Below are 24395 nucleotides of genomic sequence, written 5' to 3' on the forward strand. Positions count from 1 at the left end.
AGCAAAAGTATAAGGCCCCAAGTTCAAGACCCCACTAACAGTGTATGCACGCGTGTGCACACACACACGCACACACACACACATACACACAAATTCTACTGGGTAGAGAAATGAGTGGTAACTAAGAGGTTTTATTTCCTTTCTGAATCAAGTTTGACTTTCAGTTTCTATAGCTTTGCTGGTACTGGGCATTCACAAGCCCTCTGGTGATGCCCCCCCTTGTATTTAAAGAGCCCCTCAAATTAAAATGAGTGAGTACAGATAAGTTTTTGGTACTTTCCGAAATCAAACTGTCTCCCTTGGTGATTTTCCAGTGAATGAGCTCACTAATGTGAAAACAGGATGTGGCACACAAAGGACATGAGATCAGACTGTCTGCTCTTCTCACTGAAGCTGGCATGGGGCACGCAGGAAGGGGGGGGGGGAACCAGAAGACAACGTGTGAGGGATTAGAGTATGATTCAATGAATTTTAAAATCAGAGGTCCAAGTCGTGAATGGAGATAGACATCTGTGAAGCCAGTACTTGACAGACCGAGGCCGGAAGATTCTGAGTTCAAGTCCAACCTGACCTACTTAACAGGCCCCTGTCTCAAAACAAATAAAAACTAACTGAAAAGCCCCACAGAGGCCACCTCTGGACCCCATGCACAGGTTACGTGAATTTTCTCTTGGTCTTCAAGCAGGCATCCATTCCCTGTGAGGCTCCAAAGTCCTCCTTGTACCTAAGCCAGAGGCTTTCCTACAGCACTGACCACTCCAGAAGCAAGATGGCAACTCAGCCTGCCCTGGGAGAGAGATTTACTAGCATCCTCAAATGAAAAACAGAAGCAGCAGCCAGGGTGGGGCCACCACCTGCCACCCAGCTGCCAGAAGCATAAATAGAAAGACTGTGGTCCAGGGCCACTTGGTGGGGAGGGGAGAAAGTCAAGTGCCCAGCTAAAAAAATAAATAAATAACCTTAGCCATAAGAGCCTGGCTCCAGTGGCAGAAGGCTTGCCTAGCAAGCACATGGCTCTGAGTTCAAATGTCAGAACCACCACCAAATCTAGAAAAGTCAAGACACAAGCATACCTAATAGCTAAGGTGAGCTTCAAGAATGCCTCTGAGAAGTTCAAATACAACCAGCAAGCTGGGTAGCCTGCTTTTTGGAGGTCGGATCCACTTTTCCCTGCCCGACATTCCCCTGCAGACGCACAGGTGATAAGAGGGCCAGAGGGGGTTGGGTGCACACAGGCACGGGGTGTGCTTAGACTAAAAAGCAGAAACCGGTCCTTAAAGCACCCGGTTTTGCAAAGCACCCCTGGCCTGCAGAACAGCTGAGCACCTGCTCCCCCCCCCCCCCGCACTGTGCCAACCCATCAGGCCTGGGAGCCAGGAGGGACGTCGGATCCCAGGAGGGGGGTCAGGCGCCCACTGTGGGCGAGGAGCAGGGGAGACCTCCAAGGCCAGGTGTGCATTGCTTTATTCCTTTACTGAGCACCTAAATAGGTGCAGAGGCGGGGCGCCGAGCACGGCGTGCAGAGGAAGCCACAAGCGGGTTAGCTACCCGGCCTCTGTTTCCCCAGCTGGGGAGCACGCGCCCCGCCCCCAGGGACCGCCCTCCCCCCACCTCCCCACCCCAGCCCGGCCTCCCGTGGCTTCCGCAGCCAAGGCCTGCCGGAAGCTCCCGGCAGGGCTGCGAGCACGCCGCACGCCGCGGCGGCCCTGGCGCCCAGGTTGGTTGTCCTGCACCCCCTTCCCGCCCCCCCCCGGGGGACGGGGCGGGGAGAGACAGCGCCCATCCCGCCCCTACTGCACTGCCCCACCGTGTCTGGAGGGGGGGCAGAGCCGGGATCCCCCGCTGCAGAGCGAGCCCCTGACTGTGCACCCCCATTCCTGCGGAGTCTGGGCACCCCCGGTCCCCTTCATACCTGTATATGGAGAGGTGCTGGGCTCATGGGGCTCAGCAGCAGCCGGGGTCGGGGGCTGCCTTGGGGTCAGCCAGGCGCGACCCACTGAGACTTCCGGACAAGGTGCCCAGGTGCACCCGAAAAAGCCACCTAGGAGGCTGGGGGGTCCCAGGAGCAGATGGAGCCACGGAGATGGGACTGTTGGAGGTTCCAGGTGGACAAGAAGGGGCTCAAAGGTCAGCTGGAGGAGGCTCAAAGAGAGACCCCCACCCCCGCTCCCAGGGTGTGCAGGAAGCCAGAGAAAAACCCGACCCCCACCCCAAGGCATAGGAGAAGACAGGGGCTGGCCAGAGGGCTAATAGGGCAGAAATTAGGACGGAGCTGGCCAGGCTTGGTGTGGCACGCTTGTAATACCAGGGCCGCGGAGGCTGAGGAGAGAGGACTGTGAGTTCCAGGCTAGGTGGGACTGTATTTGGGACCTGATCTTTAAATGTGGTTGGAGGAGAAAGAATGAAAGACAGCTGGGACGGGGCCCAGAGGCATTTGACAATCTGACATCCATTACTTGCTGAGAAGAGGGTTCTGTGGAGATTCAGGCAGGTGAGCACACAGTCCTTTCTAGGATGTTCACCACTGGGCAAGGAGAGACTAGACAGATGCAGGAGAGGAATCTGGTTTGAGGGTGGAGGGCCTTTTAAAGCCTCTGTGGTTAGTGCACAGGCTCTGCGATCAGGCCTCCTTGATTCACCTGCTCTGGCACCTTGAGGGTGTTTCTTATTCCTTTAACCTGTCTCTGTGCCTCAGTTCCTTCAACTATAAGATGGGGGTGGGGGACACCTCAGGAGGGCCAGGAGAAACTCCCATGAGATGGTGTCTATAAAAGTACTTAACACATCAGTAAAAAGAAGTAACTATTGGAGCTGGAAAGGTGGCTCAGTGGTAGAGTGCTTGCCTTGCATGCATGAGGCCCTGGGTTTGATTCCTCAGCACCACATAAACAGAAAAGGCCAGAAGTGGTGCTGTGGCTCAAGTGGTAGAGCGTTAGCCTTGAGCTGAATTGCTCAGGGACAGTGCCCAGGCCCAGAGCTTAGGCCCCATGACTGACAAAAAAAAAAAAAAAAAAGAAGTAACTATTATTTTTCGTGTGTATTAGAGCAGCCTGGGGGGGGGGGTATTTTGATTGCTGCTGGGAAGGAGCAGGTAAGGGGGAAAATAAAGCTTGGGTGTCTATTCTGTCCCAAACTGGGGAATGGAAGGAGGAGCAAGGGAGGGAGGGAGGGAGGGAGGGAGGGAGGGAGGGAATAAGAGTTTGCAGGTTGGGACATGAAGTGGAAGGCATGTCTTCCTCACAGTCCTAGGGCTCATCAAGCCGGTTTGCAGAGAAGGCCCAGGTGAAGGTGGAAGTCCTGATTTACTCTGTAGCCATAGGATATGGTGAGCTCTTTGCCCTTGGTGCCTGGGCAGCCATCATCCCATTCCAGGGAAAGCAGGCAGTTGAAATTATCGAGAGTCAGATGACAACGTGCAGTTCTCCTGCCTACCTGGGAGACTTGAGCTAAGTGGTAGGTATGGAACACCATATAAATGTACCATCATTTAAATCCTCTCCTCTGGTTTTGGGGGAGCAGCCTGGCTGTGTTGCCAATCAGCTGGGTAATGTATTAAAGCTTTTCAGGCCTGTCACTTGCTACACTTGTTTTATCTTCATAGTAATTGGGTGAAGTAGGTATTATCATCCCCATTTTACAGATGCAGAAACTGAGGCTCAGAGAAATTAAGGATCTTGTTCCAGAACCCACAGCTAGTCAGTGGTAGACCCAGAATCTCAACTCCGATCTGTCTGAACTCAAAGGGCCAGGATTTGCAAAGCCCTCATTGCAGCCCTGAAGGGTGTTCAGGGATCTTTGCCTTTGCTTGATGAGATGAGCTGGACTCTCTGACCTTCATCCTGGTCTCCAAGGCTCCACCAAGCGGCCTGGCTCTCATCCCCTGTGTAGTGGAAACACATTGAATCTGGAAATCCACAACCCTGCTTTGAATCTCCCACCACCACCAGAGACTGTGTGATGCCAGAACACACATCTTGCATCTCTAGGCTGTTCATGAGTACAGAAGAATTCCCAACAGAATGTTGCAAGGATTGGAAGGGGGGAAAAAAACTCACTGGCCAGAACACAGCAGTCTGGTTAGCATGCTTATTCCCCCCATATATGTGAAGCTACGGCCCACTTAATTCTGGCCTTGTTTAATGCTTTGTTTTTTGGGGGGGGAGGTAGGGAAGTGGTGACCTCCAAAGCTGAGTAGGGAGCTGCCTATGACTTCCTGAGTAGGGTTGTAGCTAGAAGGCTCTGCAGAGTCTGTGGTCCCAGAGCTTTGGACTTCAAAGGAGGGGAGGACCTTGTTTGTCACTGTCATGCTGAGGCAGAATACCACAAGGCCTGGTTAAATCATTGAGCCCTATCTTCATGCTTCTGGCTACTTCTGGTCCTGAGTTCCTAAGGTCATATAGCCCAGACACCATCGACTTGTTTCTTTGCAGATGAGGTAACCGAGACCCACCATGAGAAAGTGACTCCCCCCCACCCCCCGCAGGTCAACCAGACACTCTGAAGAGGATAGAACTGAAGGGTCTAGAACTTGGGTTTTTTGGACCTGCCTCCAGAGCGCTGGGGATTTCTGCCTAGGTGAGTGCTCCCACTGAGAGCCCTCCAGGGGCTCAGACAGCAAGCCAGCCCCACGAGGTGGAGGAAGCCAGCAGCCATCTGCCCTGTGGTTCTTAGACAGGGAAACTCAGCATCTATGACATGCTTCTCTTTCTCCTTTTTCACTCTGAAAAATAACTGGACACTCCCAAAGCCTTCAGTCACTGTCCAGGGGATTTTTTTTTCTTTTTTCTTTTTTTGCACCACAAAGGGTAATTCCTACCCCATCCTTGTTGTGACTCAGCTTGTGACGTGGAACTACACAAGCCAGAGAGGGGAAGATAAAGTCACCAGAGACCTCCTGCTCACCAGAGAGGGTGGCCCAGGCAAAGACCCACCTCTGCTTTCCTCCACGGAGTTCACAGGGTTGGCCCTCCATCCTCTGAAGCAGTTTACACAGCCCCTGGCCAGCCTGAGGTTCGGAGATGGCCTCCAGCTCAGCCAGCAGCCCTCACCCAGCCCCTGGGGAGAATGAGTTTCCCTTTGGCTGTCCCCTCACCGTGTGCCAGGATCCGTCAGAACCCAGGGCGCTCTGCTGTGCAACCTGTCTCTCTGAGAATCTGAGGTGAGAGGCCCAAGAATGATGGGTGGGTGGGAAGATGGTACAAGGGAGGGATTCCTGACAGGTGACGGGATCGAAAGAGCCACTGAATTTGGGCAGGTGACTTCACTTTTCTGAGCCGCAGTTTCCCTACCTTTCTCTCCTGACACTGCCCCTCTGGCTGTGGGTAAGAAGTAGTCACGAAAGACAGTCTGAAGCAGAGCCTTGAGGCCCACTCAGTTACTGACTTCCTGTGTGGGCCATTGCAAAATGTTGATGGCTCTTAGTCTCAGCTTTCTGACCTAGAGCTATTTTCTCCCTCACTAAGTTGTTACAAGGCCCAGTCAATAATATTCAAAATGTTAGCTGGGTGCCTATAGCTCATGCCTGTAATCCTAGCTAATCAGGAGTCTGAGAGCCAAGGATCATGGTTTGAAGCCAGCCCAGGCAGCAAAGTCCATGAGACTCTTATCTCTAATTAACTACCAAAAAGCCAGACGTAGAGCTGTGGCTCAAGTGGTAAAGAGCTTGCCTTGGGTGAAAAAGCTAAATGACAGTGCCTGGGCCCTGTCATTTAGATGATGATAATAATAATAATATTCAAAAAATATAATGAATGAAAACCTCCTTGGTAAATAACAAACGTACAAATATATTTAATCTTGTTTCCAAAGAAGTCTATAAAAGATATAGACATATATAGACATAAAGTATATGTTTATGCATACATTTATGGTTAAAGTAGAAGTCACTCAGAAATGTGTGTGGCTTTGAGAGTAACATTAGCATTGCACCTTAAGCAACTATTATGCACCTGCTATATACAAAAATGCTCTTGCATCCTCAGGAAGGCTTGGAGAGGTGGGTGTTATTATTCTGCTTTATAGATGAAGACAGTGAAGCCTCAGAGAGAGATTAAGTCAGTTTCCCCCTGTCAGTTCCTGGCAGAGATTCCCTTAAAAGGCCATGCATCACCAGTATGACCTTTTGTTGGGGGTTTTTGCAGCTTAGGACTATGGAGAACTGAATCAGGCAAGTGAGAAGTTCAAATAGGGGGAACCAAGGGGGTAGCTGCAGGAAATAAGTGCGATGTCAGGGTGGTGGAAAGGCCAGGTTGGGGGAGGGGGTGGAAAGATACAGCCTGACCTCTTCCCATCAAGCTGATTTCTGTGTTCAATCTGTGCTTCCCTCTCCCTTCTCTGAAAGCCTGGCAGAGGAAAGGAAGGAGCTGGTCAGAGAATGAAGGGCCGCAGCCTGAGGCTTGAGGAGCCTGACAGCCAGCTCTCACTGTCCTTTGGCCCATCCACTGGCCTCCAGGCCCTCATTTTCCTCATTTAGAAAATGGCCTAGGCCAGCAGTCCCCACTTTGTAAAACACAGGGGCTTTGTAAAACACAGGTATCTACACAATACCAAATCAGAATCCCACTGCCATCTCCCAGCTAGATGGTCCCTTCTGGTTCTGATAGGCCATGATCACTTATAATTAACAAAAACCAAACAATAGCAACAAAACCGTATTAAATATAGGCCACTGAAAGGAGAGAATAGAATTATATGTCCAGAGTCCCCCAGGGTTGGACATGTTTCGGAATTCAGAATTTTTTCAGGTTTAAAGAAAGCAAGTTAGAGCATGGCATACTCCTTTCATGAGAACCTGGGTAGTACCCAGTAACCAAGCACTTCTACCGAAGTGTCAATGTTCCCATGAGGTACTTACTGCCAAAGAAGCTCTGCAAACGGCAGAAAAACAGTGATGTCCAGGGCTTTCAGATTTTATGAATGAAGACTCTGTGTGATCCATGGTACCCACCAGGCTGGGCCTCACTCAGGGGATTTGCTCATTTCCCTAGGAACACCCAAGATGCAATCTGTCCCAAGTGCGGAGGGAACAACCTACAACCTGGAACCTCAGACAGTCTGACTCAGGCGAAGGTAGGTGGGCACAGCCAGAGCTTTCACATACTTTTCCTGATTTGTCCAGATGGAGTGCAAGAAGGCAGCTGTCTCGGTGAACACCCCCCATCCCCATCCTAGTCCCTACTTTGTCTTGAGCCTGGACTAAGTTCACTTCATAAGCATGGAGGACCCTGATGTTCACAATGGGGAAGCATTTTGCCCAGAGCTACCTGGCAGCTCCATGATAGATTTAAGATAAAAACTAGTATTTTAAATCAAGGGACCACAAACTGACTTATTGGCTAAATCTAGCCTACCACCTACTTCTGTATAACCCACAAGCTAAGAATGCCTTTTCTTTTTTTAAATGCTTGGAAAAAATAATCAAAAGAATCCAGGCACCAGTGGCTCATGCCTGTAATCAAAGCCAGCTTAGGCAGGAAAATCTGTGAGACTCTTATCTCCAATAAGCTACTCAGAAAAAAAGCTAGAAGTGGCTCTATGGCTCAAGTGGTAAGTGCTTGCCTTGAGCAAAAGCAGCTCAGAGATAGCGCCCAGGCCCAAGAGTTCAAGCCCCAGAACTGGCACACAAAAAAAATCAAAAGAATAGTATTTTGGAACACATGAAAATTTTATTTGAAGTACAGACATCTATGTCTGTAAGTAAAGTTTTTTTGCTATATAAACTACTCAACTCAATTATGTATTATCTGCCTCACAGAACAAAAATGAGTATTTACAACAAATTTCAAAGCCAAAAATATCTACTCTCTGGCTTTTTACAAATAAACAACAACAGCAACAAAACAGTCAGCCAGCCTCTGATGCAAGGAGAAGCCATTATCAGCTCAGCCATGGGTTCTACCACAAATGAGCTTCTAGGAGTAAGATATGCCTTGGGGGCTGGGATGTAGCATAGTGGCAAAGCACTTGCTTTGCAAGTACAATGCCCTGGGTTCGATTCCCAGTACCAAAAAAGAAAAGACAAAAAAATACAGTTCAAACAAACAAACAAACAAGATAGACCTTGGAAGTAGGAGGGGTTAAAGAAAATAGAGTTTGCATCTCGGGCCCATTCAAGCTGGAAGGGAGGTATCTGTCCAATGCAGAGTTCATCTATGAACTGACAGTTCATGACAAAAATGATTTTTAAAGACATAGAAACTGTATCAAATTTCTATAAAGCTCTATTATATCTATATTATCTCATTTTGGAGAATCAACCTCTGAGATTATGTGCTTCTTCCACGTATCTTTGTAAACATGGCATGATGCAATAGTAGATGATAGTTTTGGATAAAGCCTTTACGAGGTACAATAAAACGATGGCAATTTTATGTTAATCTTTGAGTTAAAAACAAAAACAAAACAAAAATTTATGAGTCCATGAGTCCAAACACATTGGAATCACTGTGCAAACCTGAACCTCCTAATTTACATATGGAGCCTCCTTATTTACGTTGGGGGACCTCACTACTGCAATGTCCAAGTGGCTTGAGTCTTTCAGCACAACCTTCCATGTTACCACCACAGTGGTAACACAGTGGACCACAGATACAGACCCTGGTGTCCTGAGATGGTTTTTGTATGATCCTCTGCATGGCTTGAGGCAAATCCAGGCCTTGCTCCTCCCTCTGTAATGAAGGTTAAGTTGGTTCTCCAAGTTCTTCTCTGGATCTGTGATGTCCAGGTTATAGGTCACTAACTGCCAGGCCCCATCTCCTTCCCATCTGGTGAACCAGAAGAAAGAAAGTTTGTAGGTCTCCTCCCCTTTCTCTTGTCATTCAGAAGGTTTAGGATAATTCCTGCCCCTCTCAGAGCTGGCTAGAAGGGTTTTCCCTTCCTTCTCATCAGGCCTTCAGAAAAGAATAATAAGGATCAAGTGTATTTTTTTCTGGAACTTTATACTCTCTGGGGAAGAGAGTTATTAATGTCCTGACAAGCACTGGTGACTCATGCTTATAATCCTAGCTACTCAGGGTGCTGAGATCTGAGGATCACAGTTCAAAGCCAGTCAGAAAAATCAAGAGACTCTTATCCCCAATTAACCACCCAGAAATCCAGAAGTAGGACTGTGGCTCAAGTGGCAGAAAAAAAAAAGAAAGAAAGAAAGAAAAAGAAAGCTCAAGAACAGCACCCAGGGCCTGAGTTCAAGCTCCAGGACCCTGAGTTCAAACCCCAGGAGCGGCACGAAGATGATCCATTGATCTTTGGAACAATTTTCTCTGCTCCCTGCTTGTCTCCATGGACTACCTATGACTCAGAAGCAGACCACTAACTGTAAACTACCATATCCCATAAGCAGAGAGAAGGGTATGGGCTGTGTGCTTTCTGAGACGCTGCTGCTTGCATACTCAAGGGCTACTGCTTTATACTGTTCTTAATTCTTGGCAAAAATAATACTTAATCATAAATGTCAGACAATATAGGTTAGATAGGTTTTAGTATCACTTAATCCAATGGCTTTAATTTTTGTATGCTTGTCAAGTAAAATCCTATATAATAGAAGAAATAGAAGCACTTTCATGGAAGGGGAGTTTGGCTCCCCATTTGTGTAGTTACCCTGTTTCTCCCTCCTATCCCAGCCCCGCCTCCCAGGCCTCTAGTGACTTCGGGTTCTGCAGAGCACAGTTTGAAGTTTGCTGTCTTAATCCAAATGAAGTGGTTTCTGTGGTGGAACTGTAAACATTTATAAGGCTGAGGAGTAGTAGGAAGTGGCGCTCCCTGCACTTGGGAACAAAATCACACACACGCACACACACACACACACACATGCACACACACACACACACATACACGCACATGCACACACACACGCACACGCGTGCATGCATGCACACACCAGCCCTGGAGCTTGAACTCAGAGCCTGGGTGCTGTCCCTTAGCTTTTTCTGCTCTTTCTCTATCACATGAGCCGCAAGCCCACTTCCTGCTTTTTGGTGGTCAATCTGAGAGCTAAGAGTCTCATGGACTTTCCTATCTGAGCTTCATTCAAACTGGGATCCTGAGATCTCAGCCTCCTGATTGTTTGAATTAAAGGAGTGAGCCATCAGTGCCCAGCACAAAGGCCCCTTTGAGGCTAGAAAGTCCACAGAGAGGTGCCAGCCCTCCCCCTCCCTGCTGACTTCCCCATTCAATGCAGTCACCAGGGGGAAGGGGCTGGAGCAACTCAATGGCCTGAACACCTGCAGAAAGCCACATAGTAGAAACATCAAGAACTTCTCTGGCCCCTGGCCCTATGAGAACTTTGGAAGCCTTTTGACCAAAGGAAAGTAACTGGTTATACGTCGATACATGGCAATTGCTAAAACAATCATCTGAGGGAAGCTGAGACATGGAGGCAGGGAAGCAGGGAAAGCAGGGAAGCAGGGAAATGATGTAATCAGGAGATGGCAGAGTTTATGGTAAAGCCTTTACTGCCTGGATAGCAGCTGAACTAAGCCCAAAGATGCCCATCTTGCCAACACTTTCCATGCCATCTGCTTATCAGTTTGCCCTCATCCTCTGACTTTATTAAATTAATAGCTCCCAGAGAAGGGCCCAAACCCACTAGCCAGTTATATAATGTAAGAAGCAGCTGTTAAAGGATTAATGTCGACCTAATTAGAGATCTGATTCTTGTCTGGATGATGGTGAAGTAACAGTGAAGTAGGGGACAAACAAGTGGCTGGAAAATAACATTTAATTCTGGTTTGGTTTTTTTTTTTGAGACCTCCATGAGAGAGACTGTTTCCCTCACTCTTCCCTCTGGAAACATCAAGAATATGAGTAGTCAGGTGCAGATGGCTCATGACTGAAATCCTCATGACTTAGGAGTCTGAGATCTGAGGATCCCAGTTCCAAGCCAACCCAGAGAGACAAATCCAAGAGACCAGAAAATCCAGTTAACCAGAAAAATGCTGAAAGTAGAGATATGTTTCAAGTGGTAGAGCCACTAGCCTTGAATGAAAAAGCCAACTGAGAGCATGAAGCTGTGAGTTCAAACCCTAGTAGTCACACACACACACACACACACACACACACACACACATACACACGCACACACAAAACAAAAGGTCAAAAGCAAATTGGAGTTCTGAGCTAAGTAGTCCAATTTCCATCCCATACTGAGTTCCTGTCACATAGTTTTATGCCCTTCCAAAGCCAGGGAGCTCATTAATTCCCTGGAATGCCAGTGACCTCATTGGTCATACAGCTATTTCTTATTCATCTGCACCAAGCTAAAGTCTGGTTCCTTTGAGAGCCACAAAAGGCCGAGTGATTCTGACCCCAGGGGTCATTCTGATCCGTGCATCTCTACTCTGTGCCCGTGGCACACCCCTCTCCCAATTGCTTTATGCATGATTAAACAACAGACTGCCAGAAGTGCTAGATCCCAGCAAGTGCTATGGGAAAACAGGAATGGGCAAGGCTAGTTTTAATGAGAAGACTCTTACCAGGTCTTCCTAGCGGAGGTGGGAGAGGTCAGCAGACCAGAACAGTACAGAAGAGGGAGGTAACTGGTGGACAGTACCTCCTGGGACTATAGAGTGCCTTCCCTTGGCACCAGCTGAGGCTCTTATAGAAACCAGCCTTCCCTCTGCCTCCAGAACCTCAGTGGGCCTCTGCCCCACATATTGGTGGTTGTGGTATTCAGAACCTCTTGATTTCAGTGCAGGGTTGCACAGGGGCAAGCCTCCTGCTGCCTCCCATTGGGACCGGCTGTCACTGAGGTCCTAGGGGGACCACAAAGAGCCCTGGTGGCTGATGTGGCTGGAATACTACATACCAGAGGCTCTGCAGACCCGGCGCTGGAACAAGCACTCCTTCAGGGCTGGGATTCTGTTTGCCTTTTTTGGTTTTCTCCTCGGAGGAAATTCCACTTTCAGCTATGTTTAGCCTTTGTAAGCAGAGAAATCATTCGCATAGGGGCCACTTACCACACAGGGCAGAGGTCCCCATTCTTTTTCTGTTTTCTTTTCTTCTTCTTTTTTTATTCCTTTTCCTTGTCTAAAACTTTGTATCTCACACTTTTGCTCGTTGGCACCTGGGCCACACCTCCAACCCCAAAGTGTTGGTTATTTCTTTTCTTAACATTCCTGTTCTCTGCACCCTGAGTCTGATCTCTTTCTGCCTCTGCAGTTCCTGGCCTTCAAGAAGGGCCACTCTTTGATCAAGGTGAGGACTGTGGTGGGTAGAAACCACACTGGACTCCAGGCTTCTTGGCTTTCCTTTGCCTCTGTTGCCTCCTACAAGTCTCCAGCCATCTCAACTCTGACTTCTCTTCCATGAGAGAGCAGGACCTCAGAGCCCTGCCCCTCCTCGTGGTGATGTGCAGATCTGATGGGCTAGAGCCTGCCCAATACAGTGGAAGCAACAGGCCCTGCCAAGGGGAGACCCCAGGGACAAGAAGACCCAGACTCAGCTCACAAGGATGATATGACCTTGAGTAGGCCATTGTCTCATCTCTGTTAAGAAGCTAATCACATCCCCTCTACTGCAAAGATTTTTGCTGGGATCCTAGGAGAGAGCATATAAAGATGTTGGGACTTCTAGAATTAGAAAATATTATTGGAACTTACACAGTTAAGAGGATGTCCCCTTCTCAAAGGAAATCCAAAGGGAAAGTAGAGTTTTGTAGAATTGGTTATTAAGAGTTTGAAGTGTGAAGACTAAATGAGCCGGGCACTCACGCCTGTAATCCTAGCTACTCAGGAGGCTGAGATCTGAGGATCACGGTTCAAAGCCAGCCCGGGCAGGAAAGACCGTGAGACTCCTATCTCCAATAAACCACCAGAAAACCGGAAGTGGCGCTGTAGCTCAAGTGGTAGAGCACTCGCCTTGAGCTGAAGAGCTGAGGGACAGCGCCCAGGCCCAGAGTTCAAGCCCCACGACCAACAACAAAAAAAAAAAAGACTAAATGAGATGTATGTACATGCCAGCAGCTGCTGGAGTAGAACTAAAGGTAGTGTTTAATCCACGGGTCTGCTGCTAATAATTGGTAATGCTGCTACTAACACAGATAGAACTCTATTAGGTGGAAAAATGTCCCTCCACAGTGTCCACATCCTAATCCCCAGAACCTGTGAACACGTGACCTCAATGGCTACGTACATTTACTGGGACCGCCATAACTAAGTACCCTAGATGGTTGTTTACTCAGTTCTAGAAGCTGTAAGTCCAAGACAAGGAGTCAGCAGGTTGGTTTCTTTCAAGACCTCTCGTTTTGCAGATGGCTATTCTTTTCCTCTCTGTTTTCACATGGTCTCTGATGTCCACATTTCTTCTTGTAAATTCTATTAGATTAGGAATCATCCCCATGTTAATTTAGTGAGCTTCTTTAGAGGCTTTGTCTCTAGATTCTTAGAAATTAGAGGCTCAAACTTGAACATAAGAATGAGAGATTGAGGATTGGGGGCGTGACTGTTGGTAGAGCGCTAGCCAATGGGAGAAAAGCGGCAAACACCAAGTTGGAGTCCCAATCTCAGACCTAAAAAAAAGTTAAAGAATGAGAGAGTATATTCAGCCCCTAATGACGACATGAAAGACTCTGCAGATGTGATTAAAGGAAGACTCTTGAGATGGGGAGGTTTCCCTGGACTACCTGAGTAAGTACTGTGTAGTCACAAGCAGCCTCCAAAAAGACAGACAGGAGAGTCAGCAAGAGTTGAAAGATGCTGTGCTTCTGGCTTTCAACTTAGAGGAAGAGACCCTGAGCCAAGGAATGTAGGCAGCTCATAGAAGCTGAGAAAAGCAAGGAAACAGATTCTCTCCCCTGCAGCCTTCAGAGGGAATGTGGTATACCAACACCTTGATGTGAGAACTTGTGGCTTCTAGAACTGTGTGATACTAAACTTGTGTTATACCAGCAAGTTCATGGTGTTTTGTTACAGCAATGATAGGTAACTAATACTAACAACTTGTGTGCATTGCCTCACTTAATCATTACAATAACTCCAAAGGGGGTACTATTATCCCCATTTCCGTAGAGGAGATAATGACCTTCCCAAGGCTACTTGGTTACTAAGTATCATGACAGAAACTGGCTCTGAACTTGGCAGGCTGACTCCACAGAGACAGGGGGGCCTGGATGGTCATTGGGCTTGAGAAAACATTTGAGGCTTGCCTCAGCCCACCTGCACATGCACTGTAATAAAGGGGAGCCAGACACGCAGGTGATATTCCCCCCTGTAGACTGTCACTGCAGTTCCTGCCTTACAGGCGACACCTGGGATTCCCATGTGAGCTTGACTGCTTTGTCCTTCTTCTTCTGAAGACCCACTTCAAGCTCCATGCCTTGGACTATGCAAAGGATTACAACCATGGATGAGGAGGAGTTGGAGGACCTGAGATGGTTTCAGGTCCATCCACCCAGGCCTTGAATCCACACGTGACATCAGACTCTCTTGTTCTCATAAATCATCACGAGCCATATCCAGAGGCTTCACCACTCCAGACTTCCCAAAGCCAGTGTATCTTCTGCCAAGACCGCCATCAGTCCACTCCCATGGCACATCTGTTTTCTATTCTATGTTGAGAACAGCATGTTCCTGAGGCTTAGGGCACTGGGGCGAGGCGGGGTTGGCCTTTGTTGGGCTGGGCTCTGTGTCCCAACCCAACTCTATTCATTAGCCCTGCAGCCTTCTGCTTATTTTACTTTTAGACAGGAATCACTTGTGTGGCTTTTCTGTTTGCTCCGCTCCAGACACCTCTCTTCCCATACTCCCTGCCTTTCATCCAAGTCTCATTTTTAGTTCATTCCACCACATCATTCTTTCAAATTGTAGGGGTTTTTTTTAAACAACAAAAAAAGCTCTTATGAAATCAAGTGTTTATTCACATGAGAGCAAATTCACTCATTAAGTATCCACTTTGAGGAATCCCGGTTAATGTACACACTCAGTCAAGATGGCAGATGTTTCTGCCTTTAAAAAAAAAAGAAAAGAAAGAAAGAAAAAGCTGTTTGGAATTAGAGGCATGGTTCCAGTGGTCAAACTCCAGCCAATGAGCAAAAGTGTCTGATACCAAGTTCAAGTCCCAGTCTCAGACACACACAAAAAAAGCCTCCGTGTCCCTATAAAGCAAGCCTCTCCCTTCCCATTCAGGAACTTCTCACCCGCCTTCTGTCACCATGGGGGTCACTGGTTTTGCTTCTTCTCAAACCTCTTCAGCATGGGATCATGGAGTATGTAGCCTTTGGTGTTTGGCTTCTTTCTTTTAGTATAACGTTTTTGAGGTTCATCCATGCCATAACTAAATACATTAGTATTTATTTACATTTATTGCCAAGTAGGACTGTGGTACGGGACATTGACAGTGAGTCTGTTCATTCACCCTTCGATTATGCCCAGATGCCTTCCATTGGGGGTGATCCTGTATAGAGCTGCTGTGAACTATCATATCCACATCTTGGTGGAGACAGGTTTTAATTTCTCTTGGACATTCCATTAAGTGATGGAATGGTGTGGGTTGTAGGATGGTTTATGAGTGAGTTGTTTAGAAGTACAGTTTGGCTTTATGAGACACTTGCGTAGATGGTCCCCCAGTGTCTGTACCATTTTCATCCCCACCCCCTCCAGCGACACAGGAGTTCTCACCGCTTCACGTCATTGCCATGGCCTGCGGTCATCATTGCTTTTATTATCATCATTTATGTTAGCACATGGGGAATGATCGTTCATTGTAGTTGTAATTTACACTTCTCTGGTGAGTCCTGATGTGGCTCACCTTCTCAGAGGCTTAATTGCCATTCTTAAGTCTCCTTCGGAGAAATACCTGTTCAGTGTTTTGCCTGCAAACCAGTAGAACAACTGAAGAGTGAATGCTGACTCTGTTCACTGCTGTATGAAGGGTGTCCAGACAGGACAAAGAGTAGCATTGCTGTGATGACACCAGTTGTGCTAGTCCTGTTCAGGAGGATGGTCACACAGGATTAAACTCCTAGGGGTGGTGTGGGTGAGTTGTAGGGTAGGAATCAGGTGGAAAGGAATCAGCCAGACAGAGGGAACAGTGTGTGTGAAGTCATAAGCCAGCCCAGCTCCTGCCTTGGTGGATCCTGGTGCTTTGCAGAGATCCTGAGGGGAAGCCATCACAATCAGCCACATGTTTGTTATTTCCAGGTGGCCCCAGAGGTGTCTGAGGATGGCGTTGTGTGTCCCTTTGCAAGTGTGGGCTGCTCCTTCAAGGTAAGCATGTGAGAAAGGAAATCTGTCCACTACGTCCCTGACATCTGGATCTCCCTTCTAGCCCCTTCAGCATTTTCCTATGACATCAACTTCACAGTCCACTCTAAAGTCCTTGTAGTATTTAGGAGAGGTCTCCTTAATGTCTCACCTAAGCCTTGGTGTAGCTGCCTCACAAGAATGAGCCTCCATGCCCCTCTCCATGGTCCTGAATCATCACTGTGTTCAAGAGCGGGGCTGGACTATTGCACTCACTTGAGCCTGGGCCACATGCACGTGCTCCCCATGGGCACAGCCAATGCCAAGTTTGCCTGAACCCCTCCACTGTGCACAGAGCCAGTTCTCCTGTACTGGGGGAATGGACTTGACTTCTTCTGGCACTCGATGCCAGGGCTTCCTATGGCTCTCCTGTCCTTTCTCTATTCCATTTTCTACTGATGATCCTCTTCTCTTGGTAGGGGAGCACCCAGTCCACACAGGATCATGCAGCCACCTCCCAGGCCTCCCATCTCAACCTGCTGCTGGGTTTCATGATACAGTGGAAAGCCCAGCACAGCTCCAGCCCAGGCTCCGGACACACAGCCCTGGAGCAGAACCTGTCACACCTGCAGCTGCAGACGGCTGTGGAGGTGACGGGGGATGTAGAGGTGGACTGCTACCAGGCCCCCAGCTCTGAGAGCCAGGAGGAGCTGGTCTTGCAGCGCTTCCTGAAGGAGAAGCTGCTGGCTGAGCTGGAGGAGAAGCTGCGTGTGTTTGAGAACATCGTCGCAGTCCTCAACAAGGAGGTAGAGGCCTCTCACCTGGCCCTGGCCGCCTCCACCCACCAGAGCCAGCTAGATCGGGAGCACATCGAGAGCTTGGAACACAGGGTGAGTGGGAGAGGTGTGCATGTTCCCCCAGCCTGCCTTGTCTCATCCTATCCCCAAAGTAGCAACCGGCCTTCACACTAGCCATCCATCCTGTATCACTTCCTGTGTCCCAGGACAACCGAGGATGAGTGTTGAGCCATTCCATACTCCAGTTCCTCTGCTTGAACTTCTAGAATAGAATCCTGCTGGGGTGTGTGTGTGTGTATGTGTGCGTGTGTGCGTGCACGTGCGCACGCACGTACACCCACATATGTTCTGGTCCTGTGGCTTAAACTCAGGCTTAAGCACTGTCCCTTAGCTTTTTTAGTCAAGGCTAGCACTCTCTCACTTGAGCCACAGCTCCACTTTCAGTTTTTTGGTGGCTAATTGGAAATAAAGAGTCTCACAGACTTTCCTTCTCGGGCTGGCTTTGAACCATGATCCTCAGATCTCAGCCTCCCGAGTAGCTAGGATTGCAGGTATGAACCACCAGCATTCAGATTAAATTCCTTAAAAGATATTCGTTTCTAGTCCTGAATCACTTTATCTGATCACACACCCAGTATTAAATGTTTTAAATGTTGTTGAGGAACCTTCTAGAAGGGCACCAAGTTCAATTGGCCAAGTAAACCCAGTCTTTGTGTAACTTGCCCTTGAAAGGCAGGTACCATCAGGGCAGCAACGGTGTCTTCATTCACCATGAGCTCCCTGGCTCTCTTCTTACAGCCTAGCACTGTGCAAGGCCCAGATGGAAATCAAATGAACATGGGCACAGCTCACAAGGGGAGACCACCTAGAAGGAGAGACAGAAAATATACCTTATCAACCCATTGTGAGAACTCAGGTTAGAGTGACCAGCTGAGCTAGGACTGAAACTGAAGGTTTACACAGGCAGGGCCACAGGGCTCCGGATGGGTCATAAGGAGTTGACTAGTGGAAAGGGAGGGGAGAGAAAGCCCTGCAGAGCAGCCATGTGAATGTACATGGGACAGAAAGTTGTATCTAGGGCAGACTTATCCCCACATTCCCTTCTGACCCTGAAACTGGGCTCTGATCTCCTTAGCTGACTTAGTTTCCCCACAGGTGGTAGAATTGCAGCAGACACTGGCCCAGAAAGACCAGGCCTTGGGCAAGCTAGAACAGAGCCTGCGCCTCATGGAAGAGGCCTGCTTTGATGGTACCTTCCTGTGGAAGATCACCAACGTCACCAGACGCTGCCATGAGTCAGCTTGTGGCAGGACCATGAGCCTCTTCTCCCCAGGTAACACCCCAAGGGCACAAGACCCACTAGATGAACAGACTCCTCCCCCCCCCTTTCCCCCAGCATCCAGGAAATAGGAAGTAAGAACAGCCAACATAGGAGCAGTGCTCCAGTTAAGTCCGTCTCCATCCAGGAACTGTGGGGGTAGTGTGTGGATGATGCTACAACCTGCAGATATTGGAGCTTGGGCAGGCATTTCTCTTCCCTGAATCCTATTTACAGAATGCAAATAGGAATAAAAATCCTTATCTACTTTCTGCATATGGCTATCAGATTATAAAAGAAAGGAGCCCATACGAGCTTGTGCAAGTTAGAGGGGCTCAGATAGGATGTCCATAGGTGATACTGTAGGATGCCACCTCCAGGCAGCAAGCCAGCTACAGTAAGAATACAGAATGGAGTCAGACTTACCTACATTTGCATATGACTGTGGACTCCTTGTGAATGTCCATTGTGGTCACTGGTTCTTACTCATTTCTGTGTGGCTGGGCTTGGCATGATGACTTGCATGAAACAGTTACTTCATCAGTGTGGGGATTTTTTGCATATAATTGGGCAGAAAATATTCTTATATATGTATATATACATATGTATATATGTATATGTATATACATATATGGATATATGGATTGTGTATGTATATGTTTATAACTCACATCATACTCTAGTATTGGACACAGTATCTCAAACCCTCACCAAGTACCTGTTGTCTCAACATCATTTACAGAGAAGTAAACTAAGGCTTAGAAGGGCAGACTCTCTACCTAGATCTGCACAGAAGCCAGGTGCAGAGCCAGGACTCAGGCCCACCCTAGCATCACTCCTTTGTGTCTGAGTGTATGGGGTGGGGGTAAAGAAGGAGCTGGCAAATCTGTTGAGCTTTTGCACTTTTCGTGCTCACTGGCTCTTCCAGGGCATTAAGATCAACAGAGATGGGATGATGGTGAGAGGCAGAATTTGCACTCAGCCCAGAGCAGGCCTGGGTTTCTGTGCCTCAAGTGGCCTTGAGTTCTACCAGCAGACTTTTGTCCTTAGTCTTTTCTAAAGAGAGGAAATGCAAGCACTTACTCCCGTTTCTACAAACCATGCTCTGGTTTCCTGTTCTGCCAACATGTAGTGGGCAGAGATGAGTCAGGCTGTTGGCCTCCCCCTCCTCTGCCCCCTCTCTGCCCCCCCACCCCCACCCCCATACACCCTGTCTCTACCTAGGGACTTGTCATCGGAGGTTACAGCTGCAGGAACTCCTGTTCTGATTGGACGGACTTTTTGGCTTGTCAGAGAGAAAGCCCCAGGGGTTTCTGCACTTAATCTTCAGGGCTGACTCACCCCCTCAGGGGCCTCTGCCTAGGGTGATTGTAAGACCCATGAGCTCCCCTCACCCCAGCTTCCTGGGTGGTCCAACCATGGACCCAGAGCAACTGAGAGAACTGGTATTGGAGCCCCTAATCCTGGCTCTGCCCTCAGCACACTGTAATGGTGGCTAGCCACTTCCTCTTACTGGCTTCTTTCTATACCATAGGCCATAGCTCAAATGTGCTTCCCAGGCCAGGGGTACTGGCGTCCCTGAAAGCTTGAAGTTACTTAGTATTCATCCAGCACTGCTGAGCCAGAATCTCAGCCTGGGGCCCTCTGTCTGTGATCAAGCCAATTACAACCACCAAGCCAGATGACCCCAAGAAAGCATCTCTCCTTGGCATCCTCACCGAGAAGGCTGGCTGCCAAACCCAGCTTTCCTTATGCCGAGCCTCTGTCCTTGCCACATCTGACCACTTCATCCAGGTATCCTCAACTGCAAAGCCCAGTGCTGCTTAGCTCTCCCTCTTGGGCTAACTCTGGTTCTCCACCCTTCAGCTTTCTACACTGCCAAGTACGGCTACAAGTTGTGCCTGCGGCTGTACCTGAACGGGGATGGCACGGGCAAGAGGACACACTTGTCCCTCTTCATCGTGATCATGAGAGGGGAGTATGACGCCCTGCTGCCATGGCCTTTCAGGAACAAGGTGAGAGCCCTGGGGAAATGAGAAGATGGGTTCGATATGTCCAGGTTTTGTCACACACTGGACCTGTGAGCTAGCAAGGCCCCTGCCCGCCTGTGTCAACAGGTTCCTTTTACATTACAAAACAGGAAGTCGACCTCAGATCCAAGCCCAAGAGGAGAGGGCTCCCCAAGGGCATATAGAAATGTGGTTCAGAATGTGGAGGGGGCAAGGAGAGCTTGCATGGAGGAGGCTCTGTGTGTGAGGCTGGCCACCAACACCACATCCTCCCAGGCTGTGGGGTAGGAGCACCTCTCACGGACAGCCAGGGCCGTACAATGTCATAGCCTCTTTGGAAGATAAATTAGTTTTGTTTTGTTTTTTTTTTTTATAAAACTAAATGAACGTATTTTACTTTTCTACTCAGCCATCAACTGCCCCCTGATATTTACCTAATGGACTTTAAAACTCATGTCTGCACACAAGCCAGGTGCTGACGGCTTGTGAATATAATCCTAGCTACTCAGGAGGCTGAGATCTGGAGGATCAAGTTTCAAAAACAACCCAGACTGAAAACTCCATGAGATCCCATCTCCAGTTAACCAGCAAAATGACACACTGGAGGCATGGCTCAAGTGGTTGAGTGCCAGCCATTCATGTGAGTTAGCCAAGTAAAAGTACAAGACTGACGCTGAGTTCAAACGCTGGTACCAATACAAAAATCAAAAAGCCAAAATTTATAAATACCAGGATGACCTTTAATAGCTGTGGATAAACTGTGGCATATGTAAGCAATGAAAAATTATTCAGTGCTAAAAAGAAATGCATTATCAAAGCCTTAAAAGAAAATTGGAAAGCCGGTGCTGGCGGCTCATGCCTGTAATCTTAGCTACTCAAGAGACTGAGATGTGAGGATCATGGTTCAAAGCCAGCCCTGGCAGGAAACTCCGTGAGACTCTTATCTCCAATAAACCACCAGAAAAGTGGAAGTGGCGCTGTGGCTCAAGTGGTAGAGTGCTTGCCTTGAGCTGAAGAGCTGAGGGACAGCGCCCAGGCCCAGAGTTCAAGCCCCACTACAGACCAAAAAAAAAAAATCCATGTAAATAGGCTGGCACAGTAGTGTACACCTGTAATCCAAGCTACTTCAGAGGCAATAATAGGAGGATCACAATCTGAAGCCAGATTAGGTAAAAGTGCAAGACACTATCTTAAAAACAGTCTAAAAATAGAAAGATTAATGATACGGCTTCAGTGGTAGAACATTTGCCTAGCAAGTAAAACACCCTCAGATCAATCCCCAGTACCACCAAAGAGAAAATACAGAGAAGGAGAGAGAGAAAAGAAAGAAGGGAAGAAAGGAAAAACAAAAACAAAAGGGTTATAGTTCCTGGAGAAGTCTCTGGGTTCAGTTCCCAGTATAGAAAATAAAAAGGCTTTTTAAAATATAATTTTATTGTTATTATTAAAGTATAGAGAGGTTACCATTGCTGGGATTACAGGTATGTGCAACAAAAGTCTTTTTATAAACAGACCTTCACAATGCTGTCAATCAACCCCTTGGCCTCATGCTAAGTAAGAGCTATGCTCCCATGCTACGTCCACAGGCCTATTCAGTTGTTCTCAAAGAGGGCTGATGGAGGCTGGGCACTGGGGCTCACACCTCTAATCCTAGCTTCTCAGGAGGCAGAGATCTGAGCATGGTGGTTCAAAGCCAGCCCCTGGCAGGAAAAGTCCGTGAGACTCTTATTCCCAATTAAACACCTAAAAACCAGAAGTGGAGCTATGGCTCAAAGTGGTAGAGTGCTAACCTTGAGCAAAAATGCTCAGGGACAGCGCCCAGGCCTCAGTGAGTTCAAGCTCCAAGACTGACAAAAAGAATAAAAATTTTACAAAATAAAAAGAGGGCTAATGGGAGGACTCTAGACAATTCTTACTGGTGCCCACAGCATTGAGGAGAGAGAGCATCAAGACCCAGACCTTGCCAGGTGCTGGTGGCTCACACCTGGAATCCTAGCTACTCAGGAGGCTGAGATCTGAGGATCATGGTTCAAAACCAGCCTGGGCAGGAAAGTCCATGAGACTCTTATCTCCAGAAAACCAGAAGTGGCACTGTAGCTAAAGTGGTAGAGTGCTCGACTTGAGCTGAAGAGCTCAGGGATAGTGCCCAGGCCTAGTCCAAGCCCCATGACCAACCAAAAAAAGAAGAAGAAGACCACAGACCTTGGTTGGCTTGGAAACTAGGTGGGTGAGCCAGGTGGCTCTGGCTATGAGTCAGTAGGCAGTAGTTGCTAACGATGCTAGGGACATTTAAAAAATACCAGCAGTGGAGGCTCAACCCTAGTCCATGGTGCAGCCTGAGCCTCCCCTGGGGATTCTAACATGGGGACAAGGGGCTTCAGTGGTTCTGCTTCCTGACAGGTGAGGGAAGAATGCTGGTGTCGGGCTCAGATGAGCAGCGTCTTAGGAGCACCTCCGTGTGCTCTTGTGTGTACCGTGCATGCACCAGCTGTCTCCTGGCCTGGTTGATGGCCCCTCAGTGGAAGGCCTGTTCTTGCCCCTCTTCCGGAGCCCAGGACGGCCAGCTCATAGTTGATGAATCCAGACTTTCCAAGTCTAGATTTTCTGGGTCTAGTTTCCCTGTCAGTACCCCATCAGACTTGACCAGGGCATCAGAATCCCCACACTTCCTGCTAGATGGGTCAGCTGATCCTAATCAGAGAATAGCCCAGGCTTCCTTTTTCTGGGTCCTACTGTTGCTCCTCGGATTCCTGAGCATTCTGAACTAAGGGTCAGCGGGTTCCACAGGCAGCAGGCACAGGGCTTTCGGAGCCAGTACATCCCACCCTCCAAGTCTCAGTGTTGTCACCCTGAGCCTCATCATCTCCATCTGCCCCCGCCCCACAGGTCACCTTCATGCTACTCGACCAGAACAACCGCGAGCATGCCATCGATGCCTTCCGGCCCGACCTCAGCTCAGCCTCCTTCCAGAGGCCTCAGACCGAAACCAATGTGGCCAGCGGCTGCCCGTTGTTCTTCCCCCTGAACAAGCTGCAGTCACCCAAGCATGCCTATGTGAAGGATGACACGATGTTCCTCAAGTGCATTGTGGACACCAGTTCTTAAAGCCACTGGGGTTCCTGAGAAAAGACTCCAACTCAGGGCTTAGCAAAGTGATTGGCAGCTAGCCCTTCATGCCTGCAGTCCTGCGACATAGATGGGCTGGACAGACAAGTTGACTATGGCTGCTATCAAGATGCTGGGACTTTGGGCTGTGCCCACAAAGACAGAGGGCTCTGAAGCAGACAGCACAATTGCTCCCCTCGTCACAGACCACTCATCGCTGAGAGGCAGCCCTGAATGTTGAGGCCATTTTCCATCGAGATTGGGAAAAGCTAGACCCAGCCTGAGGCATCACAATGAGCCAGAGCAATGGGGCCTGGGCAGGGACGTTCTCAGGATCGGAGGAGGGTCTTAGGGCCCATGGAGAAATGGAAACTTGCTCATTCTCCCTGCTCAGACTCAGATCCAGCCCAGGGGGTGGAAAGGAATGGGACTACTGTGAATTCAAACTGAACTGAGTTCTCCATCATTAGAGGTGAACAGGTAAAGCCAAAGAGCTAAGCTTGGGGAAGGGCACCGAGCTAGAGGTTGGATTTGACCATCTTTAATGTTTCTTACAACCAAAAGAGTCATAATTTTGGCCTCCTGGCCCAGGCAAGGCCTAGACCCATTGGGGCTCCTGGGAACACTGGAGCCTCGTGCCTTCTGGCTCCTCACCTACCCACAGCATCTCCAGGTGGACTGGGTGGCCCACATGCACCTGTTCCCTGGGCCTAGCAGCCCAGCTTCCCAGCACGCAGGAGTGCACACAGACCCTGGCATCTGTGCCTCCAGTGAGCTCCCAGGAATAGCCAGAAGGAATATGCAGGTGTGGTGGCACTGGGGAAGTCATCAACTTTCCACTTTTCCTGCCTCAAGCCCCCTGTCTTGGTGCTTTCTAGACTCCCAATCACCTCAGTGTTCATTTCCCTCCATTGACTGACCAGGGCATCTGAGCCACTTGGTGAAGGTCGTCCTTTTAAGTATGTATGAAACCAAATAAACAACGCTTTAAAAA

General features: G+C 48.7%; 1 protein-coding gene across 4 annotated transcripts; it reads left to right on the forward strand.

Annotated features, from left to right (window-relative positions):
• The first annotated feature begins 1669 nt into the window (after nt 1–1669).
• On the forward strand, nt 1670–24395 carry Traf1 (TNF receptor-associated factor 1). Of its 4 annotated transcripts, none has more exons than XM_013030193.1 (9): nt 1687–1717; nt 4484–4575; nt 4838–5158; nt 6987–7068; nt 16131–16196; nt 16652–17062; nt 18125–18302; nt 20154–20302; nt 23183–24395. In XM_013030193.1, the coding sequence occupies exons 3-9, from the start codon at nt 5019–5021 to the stop codon at nt 23399–23401; spliced, it is 1245 nt and encodes a 414-aa protein (XP_012885647.1). In that variant the 5' UTR covers nt 1687–1717; nt 4484–4575; nt 4838–5018; the 3' UTR covers nt 23402–24395. The 4 variants fall into 4 exon arrangements, with proteins under 4 accessions (XP_012885648.1, XP_012885647.1, XP_012885649.1 ...); XM_013030195.1 differs by having other exon boundaries at nt 4959–5158; XM_013030194.1 differs by lacking the exon at nt 4484–4575 and having other exon boundaries at nt 1670–1717.

The sequence above is a fragment of the Dipodomys ordii genome, unplaced genomic scaffold (assembly GCF_000151885.1).
Source record: "Dipodomys ordii isolate 6190 unplaced genomic scaffold, Dord_2.0 Scaffold127, whole genome shotgun sequence".
NCBI lineage: Eukaryota > Metazoa > Chordata > Mammalia > Rodentia > Heteromyidae > Dipodomys > Dipodomys ordii.